Below are 20636 nucleotides of genomic sequence, written 5' to 3' on the forward strand. Positions count from 1 at the left end.
TTAGGGGCATCATCAGATGACAAAAAACTATCATTATTCCAAATAAAAAATTAAAGATATCCAATAAAGATATAAAATTGTTTACTTTGTTAGCTTCATCCATCAGATTACAGAGAGATTTCAAGCTCTAAAACAGCAATGTAGAATAATTTCGTTCATCTAGTATACGCCTGACATCAATTTGGACTTAACAAACAGTCAAGAATTTTTCAGTCAAGTAAAGTTAAGGATCTCTTACTTCTGTATCTAAATGATCTTAATGAAGACAAGTTAGTGGATGAGTTCCGCCAATTTTTGTCTGTTTGACGCTATCTACTGACACATGATCGGCCCTTAGATCTTCTGAATAGCATTTATGCAAACGGAATTGAAAAAAATTTTGCTCAGATATGCATTTGTCTTTGCATCTTTTTTACTTTGCCAGTATCTGTGCCTAAAGGCGAGTGATCCTTAACCAATTTAGCTCTTGTCAAATACTCCTTAAGAGCCACCAATCCTTTCAATCACAATAGATCTTGCAGAGAAAGTTAATTATGATGTTGTAACTTCCAACTTTGAAAAGGTTGGAAGTTACAACAGGGAAAATACCCTGGGCATCATGAAGTCTCTGTGCGCTCCTCCATACACAAATATATATATATTTGTATATATATATATATATATATATATATATATATATATATATATATATATATATATATATACATATATATATATATATATATATATATATATATATATATATATATATATATATATATATATATATATATGTATATATATATATATATATATATATATATATATATATATATATATATATATATATATATATATATATATATATGTATGTATATATATGTGTATATATATATATGTATATATGTGTATATATATATTTATATATATATGTGTGTGTATGCATGTATAAATATATTTGCATACTTATATATAAATATATTTGCATACATACACTCATATATATACAAACTATGTTAGTGTATTTAAATACACAAATATATATATATATATATATATATATATTTGTGTATTTGAATACACTAACATAGTTTGTATATATATGTGTATGTGTATGCAAATATATTTATATATAAGTGTGCAAATATATTTATATATGCATACACACACATATATATACATACATATATATATATATATATATATATATATATATATATATATATATATATATATATATATATATATATATATATATATATATATATATATATACATACATATATATATATATATATATATATATATATATATATATATATATATATATATATATATATATATATATATATGTATGTATATGTATATATATTTATATAGTAGAAAATCAGCACGAAACTTTTATCTAATTTTTTTCTTCTATTTGCTGTTTCCTGATGATCCTACTTCGGCCTTCAGATGATTCTAGCAAAGGAGAAACTGCAGTTCTTTTTTATTAATTTATATTTGATTTGAGAGAGGAGAGGTGATATTGATTTTATTCAGGAGAAGTATGATCCTGAATAACACGAGAAACAAATTCAATGAAGTTAATATTATTAAATAACACAGATACATGATTTCCTGTCATTCAATTTGACAATATGAAAAAGTTATATAGTAAAAATAGTTAAACTGTAAAAGAAAAAAGAAACTTATAGCTTGGATTTTATAAATGAAAAATACTTTTAAATGCTTTATATATATTTATATTTTCATTCAAATATTTGTTACTAACAATACAAGTAATTTAATTTTCAGAACTTAATAGTTACTAACTTTATTGTTATTATCATTATTAATTTATTGATTTAGAAAATTGTAATCAACAGAATAAAACGTTATAATTTCGTTTTATAATTTCAGTAACTTTTATGAAAACGATTTATGCTTCATTAAAAATTTATATACTCTTACTTTTTTAGTAAGTTTTGTTAAAAAGATATGTACTCTGTTCCATTTTCCTTTTCAAAAAATTCTTTAAAAGACACATACTCTCTCACTTTCTCTCTTTATATACATATATATATATATATATATATATATATATATATATATATATATATATATATATATATATATATATATATATATATATACATATATATATATATATATAATATATATATATATATATATATATATATATATATATATATATTAGGGTCCACTATGCAAAAAATTTTCAAAGCCACCCAAATGGAAATTTTTCCCATTCTAGTGTTTGTGTACAGTGTAAAAAAAAGTTTTACTAAATTTTAATGACTATTCTATAGCCCCCTCAAAGCCCCTAAAAAGATAAGCCCCAATTTCCTGTTTAACCCATTAGTGTCTGAGTTTTTTGTTACAATTTACGATTTATAGAGATGGCATGAATGGGTTAAAACAGTAGCACATTTTTGCAGTGATTACAAATTTCATAAACGAGCAAATTAATATTATGATATTGACACAATTTAATATGTAATATTGACTGTTATAATTATTTTGCTGTTTCCTGTTTTAGTTAAATAAATTAAAACTGAAATGTTGACAAGAAGTGGTAAAGTAGTAGAAACTGAACTCAAGTCTTTGCCAACCAGTTCCAGTTGTTTGTCAGACACAACCGACTAGCCTTCACCGTCGTCATTATCATCAACAACAAGGCCTGTTACTCGTGCCTCTACTAAGTTTTGGTTAATTGGACACCCATCACCATCAATAACTGGTTCTAAACTACCCGATTGCAGACAGGTTTTAAATTTTTTTCTTTTTTTACAACGCGATGAAGAAAATGTCCAAAATCATGTAACAAATCAAGAAATTGGCTGTATAGTAATCGACGCCGTTGTAACTTTCTGGAACATGGCACGCATCAAGACAAAGACAAGACAAACGGAAAACGTGCTAACTTCTTGGCCAAGTTGGATAGTCTTTTTAATATTGGATCACCTGATGCCATACAGGAAATCATGAATTCCAGGCTACTGACTGCCAAAAAGAAAGATGATGATGTTGCATTCTATTTAGATAAAAAAAAGACAGAAAGGCGACCATGGATGGGTATGACAAAATCTTTGAGATTGAAGCAAAAATGAAAGAAGTCAGATATAATCGGAAAATCATGCTTAGAGATGAAGAAAAAGAAAGAGTAGAAAAAGGTAGAAGGTAGACAAAAGTAGAAGGTAGACAGGATGATCAGGATGATGAGAAAATGGAAGTAAATGACGAAGAATATTAATGAAAATATTGCTGTTGCTGAAGTAGATATCGGTTTAGGGTGGGACTTGAATTATGAACCTCCAATGAATAGATGATCAGAATTTTTTACTCTTCACCTCCACAAAAGAATTATGCAATGCGAGGAAATCACTTTTGCAGCAGACAGGCTGAAATTGTCTGGTAATAAAAGAACTATGATTGTGTCTACTGTAATTAAAGCTGCTGGTGGAAACTTGGACGATTTTGATATCTCCAGATCAACATCTCGTCAAAGTAGAATGTTAAATCGACAGAGGATTGCTGAGAGTGTTATAGATAATGTGAGGCTCAACCCACCACAGTTTGTGCCCTTCACTGGGACGGAAAATTGCTAAAAGACATACTAGTCGTGCAACATGAACAGTTGGCTGTGCTTGAGTCGGGTGCTCCAGAATACAGTGAGGGAAAATTGCTTGGTGTTCCCGTTCTCGTTGATTCGAAAGGAGAGACTAAAGCAAATGCAACATTGGATCTCCAAAAAGCTTAGGATCTAAGCGACAATGTTGTGGCATTGGTATTTGATACCACTGCCAGTAATAGTGGCATCCACAATGGTGCTGCTAAATTGATTGAAGAAAACTTAGGTTGAAAACTTCTCTATCTTGCCTGTCGACATCACATTTTTGAAATCTTTGTCATAGCAGTTTGGACGAAATTATTTGGAAACATTTTTGGTCCGGAAAATAAATTCTTTGCTGAATTTAAAACTGCTTGGCCAGCATTGGATAAACAGTTGCCAATTGAAACTTTAGCTGTTGAATGCACCTGGTTGCAAAACCTCAAAGAACAGACCATACAGCATTTGACACATCTACTTGCTAAGGAAGCTGCTGCAACATTTCCAAGAGATGACTATCGTGAATGTGCTGAGAACACACTGATCATCTATACTTAATTATTTCTCTGTGTTTTAACTAAAAAAGATACTGTTTTTAACAGGAAATTGGGGCTTGTCTTTAGGGGCTCTGAGGGGGCTCTAGAATAGTTATTAAAAATTAATAAAAAAATTTTTTACATTATACACAAACACTAGAATGGAAAAAAATTCAATTTGGGTGGTTTTGAAAATTTTTTGCATAGTGGACACCCCTAATATATATATATATATATATATATATATATATATATATATATATATATATATATATATATATATATATATATATATATTTATATAATGTATATATTTATTATAAAATAAATTCTCTAAGATGGTTGAGTGACATTATGTTTATCATTTAATTTTGTCATTTATTAACTTTTTTTTAGTTTAAATAATTGTGTTGTATCTCTTCTGTACTTTAATTTTTTATTTGTTATCGTTATGGCAATTTTTTATATTGTGATGAAAAGGAAAGAAAAGATTTTTTTAACATTTGTTTCAATATTAAACTTTTACAAATAATTAAATTATGTTAAACAATGTGTAAGGAGAGAACAAAAAAGTAAGTGGGGGATGGTATTAATGTTAACTACCCCCCCCCCCCCAAGATATGTCAAACTTCAAAATATTATTAATAAAATTTAAAAAAATAAGAAAAAATACAAAAAATTGTATTTCAACTTTTTATTATTTTTCTTAAAAAAATAAGTATTTATGTTGCGATAAGATAAACTTTTTTATCTTATCGCATGCGGATAATCAACAGCTGGTAAACAATATATAGGGGAACCTGTTGTACCTTTGACCACTTTTTGCTTTAAGGCGTTTTTTGCGTAGCCTATTGAGTAAATCCAAACCATTCAAACTTTATAATATTCTCTTATATTTTGCCCAAAAATTATACTTAGAACTTTTTTTTCATTTGACCAAGAAGTATCTTTTTCCCGCGTTTTAAAAAAAGAAGCCTATTGGTCAAAGGTACAACACGTACGTTGTACCTTTGACCGATGCGCGTTGTTCCTTTGACCAAAATGTTATTATTAAAAAATCATGCAATGTTTGAACCCTTTTTAATATTTTAGCTTGTTATATATTATATAGAAACTTTTGGTCCATCTTATATCAATAAAAAAAATCTACCCAGATAGCACATAGACGTTGGCCCAACGTTGGATCAACGTCGAAAAATTCGTTGGCCGATGGTCGGCAACCGACATCGAGCCAACGTGGATTTGATAGTCGGCGCGACGTCGCAACCAACCGTTGGGCTATCGTTGGCCCAACGTCGGATTTCGATGTAGGGCGAGCGTCGCATTCTGACGTTGGTCCAACGTATAATTCAAATAATATTAGTTTTACTTGTTTGCAAAAATTTGATTCAAAAGGTGTGCTCATCTTTTCCATCAAAAAAAAGCTTTTGCAATCAAATTAAAACTATTTATTTGATTAAAGTGTAACTTTTTTCAACTAAAGGGTAACTATTTCTTTAAATAAAGCACAACTATTTCTTTGTAATGTTGAATAAAATGTAACGTCCAAATAAGTTTGAATAAAATTTGACGCTGATGAACGAAAATAAAAATTGATTAATGAACCAACTTAAATTAAACAATTACTTCGAGAAAATCAATGTTTGTTGTAATAAACAATATAATTATATCATAATATTTGTACAAATGTTCAAACAAAATGTTCTTCTTGACTGCTAAGCATCCTTACGAATCTTGCATCTTTACTTCACTTGAGACTAACAACAACGTTGGAATGCTCCTGGTTATACAATTTGGTAGAAATCTTTGAATTTGCATCTTTCGTTTGATGAGCTTTAGGCATTGCCATAACTACTGCTAAAATTATAGGTATTCATATATTTTTGTGTTTATATATATTATTAGCAAACACTTATCAGTTTCTATTTTTTTACACAAAGTTTTGTCAATAAAGACTGTTCAGAAATCTGGAGGGGCAGTATGTATGTATGTATGTATATATATATATATATATATATATATATATATATATATATATATATATATATATATATATATATACATATATATATATATATATATACATATATATATATATATATATATATATACATATATATATATGTATATATATATATATAAATATATATAATATATATATATATATATATATATATATATATATATATATATATATATATATATATATATATATATATATATATATATATATATATATATATATAAATATAAACACACACACACACACATCGAATATAAAATCTATATTTAAGTAATAAAATAAATAATAACAAACACATGTTAAATATAAGCACAATATACAAATAAAATGTCCATAAATAAAAACAAATTTTTTTTTGGATATATTACCTGCATTAACATGGCGAAAAAAATTTTTTTTTTCAATAATTACTACATTTGTTGATATTTCGCTTTCATTTTTTAATACCACATCTAAACAAGAAATTATTGAAATATTAAAATTATTGAAAATTATTAAAATAGTATCAGTATTTTACTGCAAAAACTAGAAGTAATATGCTTCAAAATTCTCTTATACAAATAATATATGAATTCCAATCACCATTAAAATGCTGCAAATGCATATAAAATACATTACCATATCCCTTTTTAACAGCTGTTAAAGAGGGATATGGTAACAAATGACGAATTACAAAACAAATGCTTCACTAGACATAATTGAAAAAAAAATTAAACTAAAGTTTCATTCAGTAAATAATGACACGTGTTAGTAAATAAGAATGAAACAATGAAAAATCAAAACATACGAAAGAAACATACTATAAGATGTGGTAATACCTTTTTCATCAGTATTGCTATCCAGATCACTTTCATTTTCTGAGTCTGATGTGAAATAGCGTTTATCCTGATCATCGTCATATTGATTATTAGGAATTTGAAAAGGAAAATTATCTTCATCATTGTCAATATCAACCTCATATGCATTGTCATCATAATAAACATTTTCACAATCATTAGAAATGCTACAGGTAGACACATTACTTTTCTGATAATAACTTTCACCATAAATTTCTTCCATATCTTTATCAACTTGCTCTCTCACTCTTCTTCTGTTTGTTGCATATGAAGCAGCCATCTAAACAATTATCAGTTAAATTATAATGTATAATATTAGTAGCATAATATTATTAATCATTGTTAATACAAAAAAACAAGATTTTAAAAAGATTTAACTTGACTACTTTAAAAATTAGAAGAGCAAGAGGTGATTTGATTTAATTTTATAAAATAAGTAAAAATATGGATAAAGTTAAATGGAATGATCCTCCTAAAATAATTAAATATGCAATAACAAGAGGTCATACTCAGAAAATGCAAAAGCAATTCACACATAAATTCACTACCACAAGATTTAACTTCTTCACAAACAGAACAGTTAACAATTGGAATAATTAAACAGGAGAGATAATCAACTCTAATAATGTGAATGTCTTCAAAAACAAGTTTGATTGTTTCAAAAACAAACAAAAGAAAATTAAAAAAATAATGAAAAAATGAAAAATAAAAAATAAGCACTTTTCCAAATGCTGTCAAAGTTTAACATCTACATTGTATGTTAGATTCACCACATTGTATGTGCACAGCAAAAAAAAAGTTTATTATTATTATCATTATTATTATTATTATAACATTCTAGCATTTTACATCTTTTACCAATTTTACATCCTATTATAAATATATAAAAACAGTAAATTACTTAAAGTTTTTTAAGAACATTAAGAAATTTACTATCAATATTGATTAGTCCAAATATTGATTTATCAATTCAATTTTAATTAAGAAACATATCTTTTAAATAAAATAAAAATCTAAGAGCATAAAATGTAGTCTTGATGCATGATATGGTAGCCTAATAGAAATGTTATAGCACAATTTTGTAGATTCTCCTGCAATCAGTGCTGCTCTGAGGAGAATTCGGTGAAGCAGCACAAACTTCGTTCAGGCCATGATAATAAATGGGGTACTCAAGTTCTCGATATAAAATTAAAAATTCTACTATCTTTAATGTAAAATAGACAAGTTTATTTACAAATTATGTAGCTACATAACTAGTAAACTACTAGTATAAAGTTAAATAAACACAAAAATGAAAATAAATACCTGTATCTCTTTAGCCAACTGGATTCTAACAAAGGGGATTTTTTTTCACAACCACTTCTTCGCGTGATTCAATCTTTTTTGATTCTTTTAATACCACTTCTTCTCGTGATTCAAACTGTTTGTTTTAAAATAATTTCTTTACAACTTCTTTGCATAAACCACAGCTAACATTAAACGGGATTTTTTTAAGAACGGCCAAAATTTTTTTCAGCACTAAAACCTGTAACACACTGAACGTATTCAAAAAAGCAAAAATTCAGTCGTATTCCGACGTTGGCCCGACTTTGGTTCGACGTTATGACTTGAGTGATAAAATAAACCAACGCTTCCGACGTTTTGCCGACGTTGGCCCAATGTATGTGTGCTAGCTGGGTAATTATTTTGTAATCAATCCTAATTGTCTAAAAAAAAACTAGAAAAATCAATCCTTACAATCTGGCAAAGACTAATAAGAAAAGAGCAAAAATATATTTTTATAACTTATGTTAGCTGGCGGTCTATATTCATTTACATATGATCATAATGCTTTTTATAGAAAATATCTTAATGATGACAACAAAAAATACAATGATAAAAGAGTAAAATATATTAACTATTGCAAATAGTCAGATCAACATCAAACATAAGATACTGACGCTTAGATGAACCATGACCAATACTTGGTGGTGGAAGTTTCATAATAATATCCTTAAGTTCCAAATCATAAAGATTGTCATCTTCTCTTATAAACTTGTTACAAAAGTCTCCTGATTTCTTAAGATACTTAATTTTGTAAACTATACCAACAACTTCTAAAACTTCTGCTACATAAAATCTAGAGCATTTCTTTCCAGCCAACTTGACAATTAAAAAATCTCCAGAAACAATTTCACTTTCATTATCAAGTATATTTACTCCAAAATCAATTTCATTAGAGCTTTCATCATTTAAACATATGTCAGACTGACTAAAAATAATCTGCTTTGCCATTTTTTTTCTTTTGCTTGAAGAGGTCTTTTTAAATTGTTGGTTATTAGATTTTGAATCTAGAATAACTTTAAATTCAGGGGTATCAGTTAAAATACATGATTTTCTATTACGTCTTTTTGAAGTATTTGTTTTTCTTAATTTGGCTTTAGGATGAGGTCGTATTATCTCAGGTGAAACAATTGATCTTGATGGTAAACTCACAGTAGGGATTTCCCCTAAAACAATAGATGACGTTGATGGTACACTGGATGGAGCAGTTTTAACATCAATAATCTCATTAGAAAGGCAAGCTTCAGTATTCACTATTGGCCTATCAGTAACATTTGCAGCTAAAAAGTCAATATCAGTAAAAATATTTTCATTAAATGGATAAAATCCAGTACATTTAAAACTGTTTATAATATTATTTGGTACAAAAGCATGAAGATAAGCTTGACCAACAAGGTAAGATATATCATAAATTGTGACTGGTTTACCAGCATTGCCTGGTGATATCATCCAGTTATTCATGGCATTGTTATAAAAAGTTTTAAATGGTCCAAAAACACCACGATCAAGAGGTTGCATTTTATGGGTTGTGTGAGGATGAAATGTCATTAAAACTATGCCTGATTTTTTTGCTAACTCAATAACAGAAATGTTTACATGACTCTCATGATTATCTATTAATAAAAGAACAGGTTTTTTAATTGACGGTCGCACATTACTAATAAAATGTTCAAGAAATTGCACAAAAATGACTTCATTTGACCATCCAGACTTATTAGCTGCTCCTACACTTCCAGGAGGACAATTATTTAACATGTAGTCTTTGAATTTAGCATGTGGAAATACAAGTAATGGTGAGATGCTATTTCCAGTAGCATTAATGGCTGCAATCATTGTTACATTGTTGCCTCGTTCAGCACTAGTTATGCTCCCTATTTGTTTTTTACCTTTTGGAGCTAGAATTTTTGGTGGTACGTGGACTGTGGTAATTCCTGTTTCATCACAGTTCCAAATATTTGATGGGTCAAAATGATAACGTTCTAAAACATTTTTGTAATTTTTATATACAATTCTTACAGTTTCTCTATTGAATGCAGAAGATCTACCAAGACTTGTAGGTTGTGGTTTACGTAGAGATAGCTTGTTATTATATCTTTTGCGAAAATCTCGCAGCCATTGTTCACCTGCACATTTATTTTTCATCCATGAAGTTTCAATTTTTTTATGATTTGCTAAAGCATACTCATATGCAAAGGATCTTATCTGCTTTAATGTAAGTCCATAATGCATATTTGCTGCATCTGCCAAGTAGTTTACCAAAATTAATTCTTCTTCAGTTGAGAATACTTTTTTTGGTTTGGTATGTAAATATAAATATTCGCAACTACCAGATTTTTTAAACTGCTTCAACTGATATATTAAAGTTGACTTTTTAATGTTGCAATGTCTTGCAGCTTCACTTAAACTCATTTTTTGTTGAAGCACAAAATTCACTGCATTTAGCATATCCATTTCGGAAATCTTTTTGCGAAAAACACCAATCTTGCTCCTTGGCATTTTAAAACTAAAATATATTAACAAAATTAATTAACTATTTCGATACATTTAATTCCCTATAGCTGAGCAGAAACTAGGTAATAAAATGAACTTGACAATAATATTGCTTCAGTTGTCCAACTAACTAAATTAACAAAATTGATTATTCTAAGTGTAGTAGTGGTTCAAGAATAAATAGTGAATTGCATTAAAATTCAATGGAATTATTTCATCATCATAATACTAGAAACAATTTTGCATTAAAAAGCAATAAAGCACAGACGACGCCGTAGACGTACGTAGACGACGTACGCCGACGACGCCTAGACGACGACGCCGTACGCCGTAGACGACGTAGATTATAAATTTTACAATCTTGCCCTCTTAAAGTCCGCAAATTACCGAGGAAGCAGTTTTTATTGGTCAAAGGTACAACGTCCTTGACTGGTCAAAGGTACACGAGATGGGTTTCTTTAACAGTTATTGTCTTAATCCCCATTTACGGTCAGACATAATCATCCAAAATTTTCTATAACAAAAAAAAGTTGTTGGGTAATGTTTATAATGTCGTAGATGAATCAAACAACAATTTATCACAGTTTTAAAATCAGAATAAGATTAACACAAATATTTACTTTTTAAGAGGCAAAACTTATAATTGCTTGTGGATCAATACCATCCATCCCAAGTATAATGTTTTACGATAAGAAGAGTTGTCATGGACTACTATTTCAAATGACACTTCCCGTTTTTTTTAAATAATAATAGTAAGCCAACAGAGTAGAGTGACCAAAGGTACAACGTGGTCAAAGGTACAACAGGTTCCCCTACATTTAAATTTTTATATACTTGTTAGTAATAACAAATATATTTATATATATTTGTTATTACTAACTATCTTATAAATTTTCTAAAATCATTCTAAACGATCAAATGAAACAGTTTTATTTTGAAAAAGTCCTATTTTGAAAAAACGTTTTTTTTTGAAAAAACAGTTTTATTTTGAAAAAACGCAAACCTTTTTTATTTATTTTTTTGGTCGGGCTACCCCCCTTACACAATGACCTGAATTTTTTTTTCTTTAAATATTCATTAAATTTATACAATAAGATAATTAAGATAAAAATTGTTATACAATAAAAAATTACACCAAAATATATAGGTGTAAAAATAAAAACAAAAAACCAAAACGCAGAGACTCGCAAAAGACCTTCAGGTTTTATCATCGCTCGTGAATATAACCATAATAAGTACATTAAATTAACATGAATATAAAATATAAAAACAAAACAACGTCGTAGTAATAATTAGCGAGAACATAAACTTCGTAAGAATATATAAATAAAATTGGTATAAAGAAATTCTTGATACTTTTATATATAAATTCAAAAAATATTTTATAAAAATACTGTTTTCTTAAACACTAAGATACAATAAGATGTGGATCAGATATACTATTATATATTACCTTATGTAATAAGCTTCATATTCATTTTCAGAAGAATTTAAAAATATACAAAAATGTCTTGAAAAGATAAAATAACTTCTTTTAGTTTATTCTTGTATAAAAGATAATTCCATTCATGCGAAATATTAAAATTTTTCAAAACTATTTTTTTCTAAAGAAAAGCTCCTCGAAATAAAATACACGACTTACCAAAATTAGTTAGAGAGAAAAACGTTTCTCATATCGTTATTCCAATTCTATTAATTTTTTATTTCAGTCAGGCGAAAATTTTCTGTGTGGAATTTATCTCTAAGGAAGTAGTATTGCAACCATTAAAGAGAGTTTTTTATAAAATTCTCCAAAGGGTATTGCTTGAGATGCAATCGTTAATGATTATTCTAAACGAATATTATTAAATGATTGTTGAAAGGGAACTGATTTTGTAACAGTTATTACAATTATTTTAATTTATATAATTGGTTGGTATCGCTTCCATATTTTAATTTCTCATCTAGTATCGTTACTTATATCAAATTTTTCATAGTATAGTTTTTCTCGCCTGGTCTTTTATTCTGTGTTCAACATTCAACAATTAAACTTTAGTTTTAAACAATAAAACATAAATATACTTTCGTTATTAAAGAAAATTAATCTTCACTCTTTATGGCTTTTTTTTTGAATTTATCAAAGTAATAATTTTGGATTTAATAAATTTTTTCTCGTTCCCCGAAAAATAGCTTTTATGACTTAAAACATTTTTGTATACATCGATTCAATTCATAAATCGACTGATTTTTAGGGAGAACGCGCAAAGAACAGTGTGCTAAATTGACCGCCAGGTTGTATGTCTGCCCACACTGAATTTTTTTTGTTTCATATAAATATACTTACTAACTAATTGTAAGTCAAAAAAAAAAATTCACGCTTATAAAAGGGTCTTTTTTTGGAAATAATATTTCTGAAATTATTTAACTCCTTTGACATTTTTTAGATGTAAAATTTACAGTAAATGCCCTCAAAATTTAATTTTGCTCCAGGCCCCAAGTGAGTTCGAAGCGTCCCGGCTCTTTGTTGCTTAAATTAAAAATAAAATAAAATTATAATAAAAAAATAAAACCTTTTTATTTGTTATTAAACTGTATTATACATTTCCAGGAGAATCTGCTTTTGTGGAAATAAGCTTGCAACAAAGCAAGCAAAGACTAGTGGCTTGCGAAAGCATATTCAAAAACAATATAGGAAGTTATTCATCAAACTTCAAAAGAAAGAATACAAGCGACGATCACGTCGAGGCATGTATTTCTGTATCCGCAAAAGATGCAGTCTTCAAAACTCTAACTCTCCTAAAGAAGGTGGTTACAAAAAAGTTCGGGTGTTGCAAGATCCTGGTTGGCAACTCCACCAACCTCTACATCATCTGAAATAGCATTTTCTACTTCTAGTCTTGTCATCACTGATTGTAGATACAAACTCGATGGTGACAAGTCAGATAAGCTTGTATTTATAATGCAGTACTATTCCGCTCTTGAAAATTACATCAAAAAATGGCCCATCGAACAAGAAAATGAAAGTGATATGAGGCATGAATCAGACTCTATTAATATAGGCAATATCTTGCCAATATTAATAGAAGAAAACCTAAAATACCAACAAAAGTACAGCAAAGGAAAAAGCAACGAATGGACAATAGCCAAAGTATTGTAGAGTAAAATAACAATCACTAAATCTCGAAAAAGCAATTCTAGTTGCAATTAGTTAATAAAAAATTTAACAAGTCTTTTTTAATTTTAATTCTTTTTTGTCGTATTGAGAGTCTTGATTCGAGACCGTACAATACTATATAACTCTTTTTATCATCGGTATTGTTTGGTATCGAACCGATACTGATAGTATCGACATTAGTATATAAGCGATACCACACGATACGAGACCATTCTTCTTGGTATCAACTTATATGATACCGATTATCTAGAGTCTCGTTGTTATTGTATATAAAATACTGTTTGCAGCAATTTATTTGTCTGATTTTTTTTTTTGAAGTTTATGCTATGCTTGTGTCAATAGAAGCAGAATATTTTTCTGAATACCTGAACAGTTGAATTGTATAGATTTCAAGTTCTTAAAATTAAATTTACTGACAAAAACTTTATGAGATGCTATTCTTACAATATTATAACTGATAATAACTCTCACAAGTTTGAGTCTCAAGTCGCAAAAAAGGGTAAAAATTAATTTTCTGTATTTGTATTAGTTTTTTTTTATTTATTTTTTCTTGTTATTCCCCTCTTAAAGGCTAAAAGGGCCATTATAGTTAGAAAGGCTGCTTTATTTTTATTACAACTCTTTCTCTCTCATCTATTTCAATTCGAAACACAATCCTCAATTGAAAAAGCCACTGAGCAGAGAAACAAGTTTAGCGCATTTGTTTTAGAGATGTGGTAGGAATCGAACTCCGAACATCTCACTTATAAATCAAGTGCTTTGCCACTACACTACTAACTACTATAATCAAGCATTCATTTTGCTATTTCAATTTTTTACTTAAAAATTTATTATTAGTTATTTTTTTAAATAGGTTCTTTTCGGCACAATGCAGTACAAAGTGTTTTGTCTGAAAATTAAAATTGATTTTAGAAATAAAAAAAACATATCCTACAAAAACAGCAACAGAGCATGTAAGTTTTACACAAGAGCTTGGTCATATTAAATAAAATAGTGATTTGAATCAATTACACAATCAGTTAGTAATTTTCATATTTTTATTAGAAAAATATAAGATTTAATATTTCATTTTAAATGACATATTTCTCTAATGTTAGTCTTCAGACAAACAAAAAGCCAATTTTGACTTTACTTATTGAAATTGAAAATAATTTTTTTTATTTTAATTCAACTCCTCAAGGCCATAAAAGCCACGACATTCAAGGAGGCTACTTTTCTAAAACTCTGAAACATAAACCATGAATAACCCTCTGCCCAGAGAAACAAGTTAATCTTACAATTTAATAAAATACAAGTTAAAATACATTTTTGTATAATTTTGATATATAATATGTGATATGATAAAGTTTTTATATGATTTTGTTTTTGATATGTTTTTAAATGTAATATGTGATACAAAAATGATATATATATATATATATATATATATATATATATATATATATATATATATATATATATATATATATATATATATATATATATATATAAATATATCATTGTAGTGCCATCATTTACCCATTAATACAAACCTTGACGAGCAAGACTTCTGCGCTAAGAATCAAGTTAATTATATAATTTAATAAAATACATGCAGAGTCAAAATTCTTTTTTTTTAAATGCTATAACTGTTGTTTTTTTTTGGCAATTTCTTGCGTGCAGAGTTCCAGTACAAAATTATCAAGTTGTTTGAAATCAAAACAAGTCAACCGAAAAGTACATCATCACATCATTTAGTCATAAAAATTTCAACTCACTTGTTAAACAATAGAAGATTTAAATGAATTTACGCTAAGAATTGATAATAAAGGTTTTGCACAAAATTTTGCGTATTTTACTTTAATACATTTAAAACGATTTAGAGTGCAAAACCTGAAAAATAAAACATGGTGAAAAGCTGATTCTTTAAACACCAGTTTATTAGAAAATGATAATTTTTTAAACTTTTTTTTGTTAGTTTTTTATTTGCCCAATTTACAACGATGTTGATGTTTTCGAAGGTGGTTCTATGTTATCTTTAACTAAGTTCTCATCAGTTCTTATTATTTTAATATTATTTTTCTGTATGATTATTTTAAAAATCGACACACGGTACTCCAGTACGAACAAAATATTAAATCTATAAAAAGAAAGAGTTGTTTGCAATTAGATTTTTATTGTTACTTTTAGATACTTCATCTTCGTTATACTTCATCTTAGCAACCAAACAGTTGTTAAATTGAGTTATTAAGATCATGAACTATCTAAAAGTATTTAAATTGATTTACTTTGCATTTCTAGATTTGTTTTGGACTATATGCACTTAGTGTGTTTTTGGGTTTTCCGTCAATTATTAATATTTTGAAAGGGAGATCAAAAATACTCCATTTGTCAAATGTTTAAAAATCATATTTTTTAAAAGTCAAATGGCTTATTCGGTAAAGCCATCTAATTTAGTCAGACAGTCTAGATTACTGGTTGAGTTTAAAAGATAAAAGGCCAGTTAATTAATATCTTTTGTATTCTGATTTCTATATGCTGAAGATACAAACCAAATTAACATTATCATACCGTTGAATTGGTTTGGATTGCTGGATTTTTGAGGCTGTGGATAATTACGATCAAACATTCACAACATACAACGCACATAACCTTATTTGTTTGTTATAAATTGAATGACTGCTTCTTGATATGTTTGCTTTTTTATAAAAAAATTGTTGAGTCTGAAATTATTGGTTTTCAGTAGAAAGATGCATCTTGCTCAAACTGTCAGTGTTTAAGTGACGTATAAGTAGTTCGGATTGGAAGATAAAATACCCAACAAAGTGGTCTCTGGTTTTTTTATTCATATATTTTTCTATTTTAGTTTCAAACAAAAAATGCGTAGTTTTTAAGATATGGTTGAGTTTTGGAAAAAAACTGCTTGGACCAATATAATTACCATGCATGAACTTGATGCATAAAAAGAAAAAACATTGAGCATTTTTTTTTTTTACAGTGTAGAACAAACACCGTGAAATAGTTAGAAAATTGTTAGACTTTTTCTTACCACATTTGACCAAAATTCGTCAAAATAACATCGACCTATGTTTCATTTCTGCTATTATTTCAACATCTAAACAACGATAGAAATGATATTGTCTCAACGTCATTTCAATCAAAATATAATTTTTGTAAATAAAAACTTAACGTTGCTCTAACGCCTTTCCGACGTCATTTAGCTCAAATGTAACATTGTTACAACGTCATTCTTGTTATAATAACGTTAATAGAATGACGTTTTCCCGCTATTTCATTTTAACATCTAACAAGCGTCTTTCCAATGATACAAATGACGTTGGAACTACGTAGTTCCAACGTAATATTTCTTATTGGGGTTATGAGTGATGCTGCAGCAGCTGCATTGGCAACAGCTGTATTAATAGAACATGACGTTTTAAAAAAATATGATAAATCGCAAATAATAACCAAAAAAAGTTTTTTGAGAAAAATGACACTTTGCTGTTGGTAAAAATTTAAAGGTTATCGGAATGATTAAAAAATTTAAACATTCTACATTAATTAATTCTGTCAGGTAGAACAACAATAATGATGATTCTATTATTGCTGGTTTAACTAAAAAAAAATATCGACTTGAACGCTACTGCCAATAATTTGATAGAACATAATAGTGTGACACTGCGGCACATTATACGTGAATTAGATGGAAGCACAAAGAACCCTAAGTTTTACAAGGTGCCTATTAGAGATCCTGCATCTAATGAAACTCTTTATGAACAGCCATTGGTTGAATTTATTTCCATACAGTCAGAAATATTTCCATACAGTCAGAGTTATTTGTAAACAGGGATGTTATAAGCGATCTTAGTTCAGACCAGTGAAAGCTTTATAAGTATTGTGTCTGTATCTCAAAAAGTTCAGTTTCTAAAATAATGCTTGCAAAAAAATGTGGACCAGTTTGTCATGCTAGATGGCTAACTTTGGCTTTAAGAATTTTTGATGATGGTTTCTGTTAGGACTGGTAAACCATATATTTTTATTATTAAATTTATATTTAGTTATATTTTTTAGTTTTTAGCTTTTCTTTATATGCCAAATAAAATATTATTTGTAGGCAAGAATCAATGTTTAATTTAATTAAGTTTCAAATTATATGGACCGCGAGAGCCGGTTTTGAAGGAGCCACAGTCTATGTGTTTTGAGGTGGCTAAAATACAAAAAAAAGTTGTCTTACATTTTTGAAAACTAAATTCCTACTGCTTTAAAATACTCAGAAAACACAAAATATTTTTACTCTGGTGATAGTAATGCCAGAGATAGTGACCATCAAAGTCAAAAATGGTTGCCAAATTTAAGTTTTCAAAAAAAGTTATATATTTTTGTTTTTCTTGCAGTGTTTCGTGAGTAAATTTTTTTTCTGCTTATTTATTTATATATTAAAGAGTATCAAACTATATACGACTTAAGACGCTCAAGAAAAATATCAACTTTTTTTTTTTTCAATTTCATGATGTTTTAAGCCGAAAAAAAAGTTTAAATCACAACTTGCAACTTCCGTGAAAGGTAAGTATCAAAACCCTCGACCAAACTATATTAAATAACGTGGAATTGAGTCTATTTTTAAGAAACTAAAAAATTAGCTGCGACTTTTTGCGACTGCGAGAAATTTCTATTTGAAGTATGCGCTACCTGGATTAAAGCCAATTTTCAATTTTTTGTTTTCGCAAGTGATAATTTATTAAAAGTCTACATAAGACTTTGTATTCAATAATCAATTGAAAATGATAGTTCATTATTGATAATTGACATTTAATTAGGTAATTATTTGCATATGAGTTATTATCCTATGCTCAAAATTACCATTCCATGCTTGAAATTAACATAATTAAATAAAATTAAAAATTAAAAAGTTAAAAGAATAAAAAGTTATATATTCTAATAAAAATTAAAAGCAATGGATTATACAACTAAAGATATTATTAGCTGTTTCAAATATTCAACTAAAGAAGAAAATAGAAACAATACTTTACTTTTCATAACTTCTAGAGTTTGTATGAATGATAGTAAAAAAAGAAAACTTGGTACAAAAGTTAAATGGAGTTGAATCGAATAACCAAAGATTTTGAGAGATTCATCAAGAAACACAGTTTTCTTTAAAAAGAAACAAAAAAAATGGTCAAATCTGAAGTTTGAAATAGACTTTTTGTCATTGGAATTGGCACAAAATTTTGATGATATGAGTAAAAGAAGTAAACGTCGGTAATTGCATGAGAGCATACAAATTCAAATTTTGATTCAATTGAAAAACCATTACTTATAGCCTGTAGAAAAGTATATAATCAAAAAGATTTTTCTTTATTCAATGGGTTTACACATGTCATAAAAAACCATAAAGTTTCACACTATATGTTTGTTCAGTTGACAAATGGCAACGATAAAATGACAGCTGAAAAAGCCGCTGCAAAAATAATTGACGTAAATCTTAGCGTATTTGGCTTTAAAAAAATCCAACAGACATCTAAAATAAGATATCCATATTATTCAACAGTTGAAAAAGCACTTAATTTGTGTGGTCCACTAGATAATCACTTGGAAGTCAGTGATTTACAGTCAAAATAGATTTACAAGCACTTATAAATCATACCGCTGAAAGAATTGTAAAAATAAGGCAAAAAGAAATAATGGATTATTTGGATATCAGTAACAAACTAAGTGAAAAAAAGTTTTCAAAAAGTTGGGGCATAGATCTACTGGGCAGGCTTTGTACAACCAATCGTTTTCCGATTCTCTTGACAGTCAAGATTCAAGCATGTTTGCAGTTGTAACAACACCTTTGAGGCTTAGTGTGTCAAATTCAAAAAACAACTTTTTTTGGACCAACTTAATGCCTCTTAGTGTATAATTTTGTTTACCAATTGAACTTCATTTTATCAAAGAAACTACCGTAGTCGTTTTAGGAAAAAAGTGTCAAATAGAAAATGAAATTTTGATTCACAAAAAAAACTAAGAATTCAAGACAGTATACGATAACAAAAAGAAATTAATCCGGCAATTAATGTTTTAAAAGGAAGCATCTCCAAGTAAATTTTCTCGCAGTTAGTGGAGCAGGAACATCTAACACCGGAAATTTTTGCAGAAAATTGTTCTCTGACCCAAAAGAACTAAGCGAAATATTAGGGATTGATAAGACAATTATTAAAATGTTCAAAAATATCTTAATTGCAATAAGTTGTCAACAAACATTGAATCCAGAGTTATTTGAGCTATACTGTAAAACAGCATACCATCGATATTTAGATCTGTATGGTTAGTATAAAATGCCGTCAACAGTTCAAAAAGTCCTTGCACATGGGGGAGAAATAATGATAAACTCGTCAGTTCCCTTGGGAGTTTTAGCCAGGTAAGCATCTGAATGTCGAAACAAATATTACAGACAACATCGTGAACTACATGCTAATAAATGTTCAAGACAAGAAAATTTTAAAGGTATCTTTAATCGTGCAATGAGATCATCCGATCCTCTTATTAGTTCTATCTCCTTGGAATCTAGACGGACGAAGAAAGTTGTGCTCAAACTTCAAGAAAAAGTAAAGATTTTTTTAATTTTAGAAGCGGACAATAAGGAATCAATAAAACCAACAGAACTAGAATCCTCAGAACCAACAGAAGTTTTTAATTTAGAAGATAAAATAATGAAGGA

At 28.0% G+C, this 20636-nt stretch overlaps 1 protein-coding gene across 1 annotated transcript; it reads right to left on the reverse strand.

Moving 5' to 3' along the window:
- Positions 1-5773: 5773 nt before the first annotated feature.
- On the reverse strand, positions 5774-11060 carry LOC136079670 (uncharacterized). Its single transcript, XM_065795837.1, has 4 exons — positions 8296-11060; positions 6973-7270; positions 6523-6606; positions 5774-5988 (listed from the first exon to the last, which is right to left on the reverse strand). Exon 1 carries the CDS (start codon positions 10807-10809, stop codon positions 8884-8886), a length of 1926 nt encoding a protein of 641 aa, XP_065651909.1. The 5' UTR covers positions 10810-11060; the 3' UTR covers positions 5774-5988; positions 6523-6606; positions 6973-7270; positions 8296-8883.
- Between the last annotated feature and the right edge of the window lie 9576 nt (positions 11061-20636).

This window comes from Hydra vulgaris, chromosome 04 (assembly GCF_038396675.1).
Source record: "Hydra vulgaris chromosome 04, alternate assembly HydraT2T_AEP".
Lineage (NCBI taxonomy): Eukaryota > Metazoa > Cnidaria > Hydrozoa > Anthoathecata > Hydridae > Hydra > Hydra vulgaris.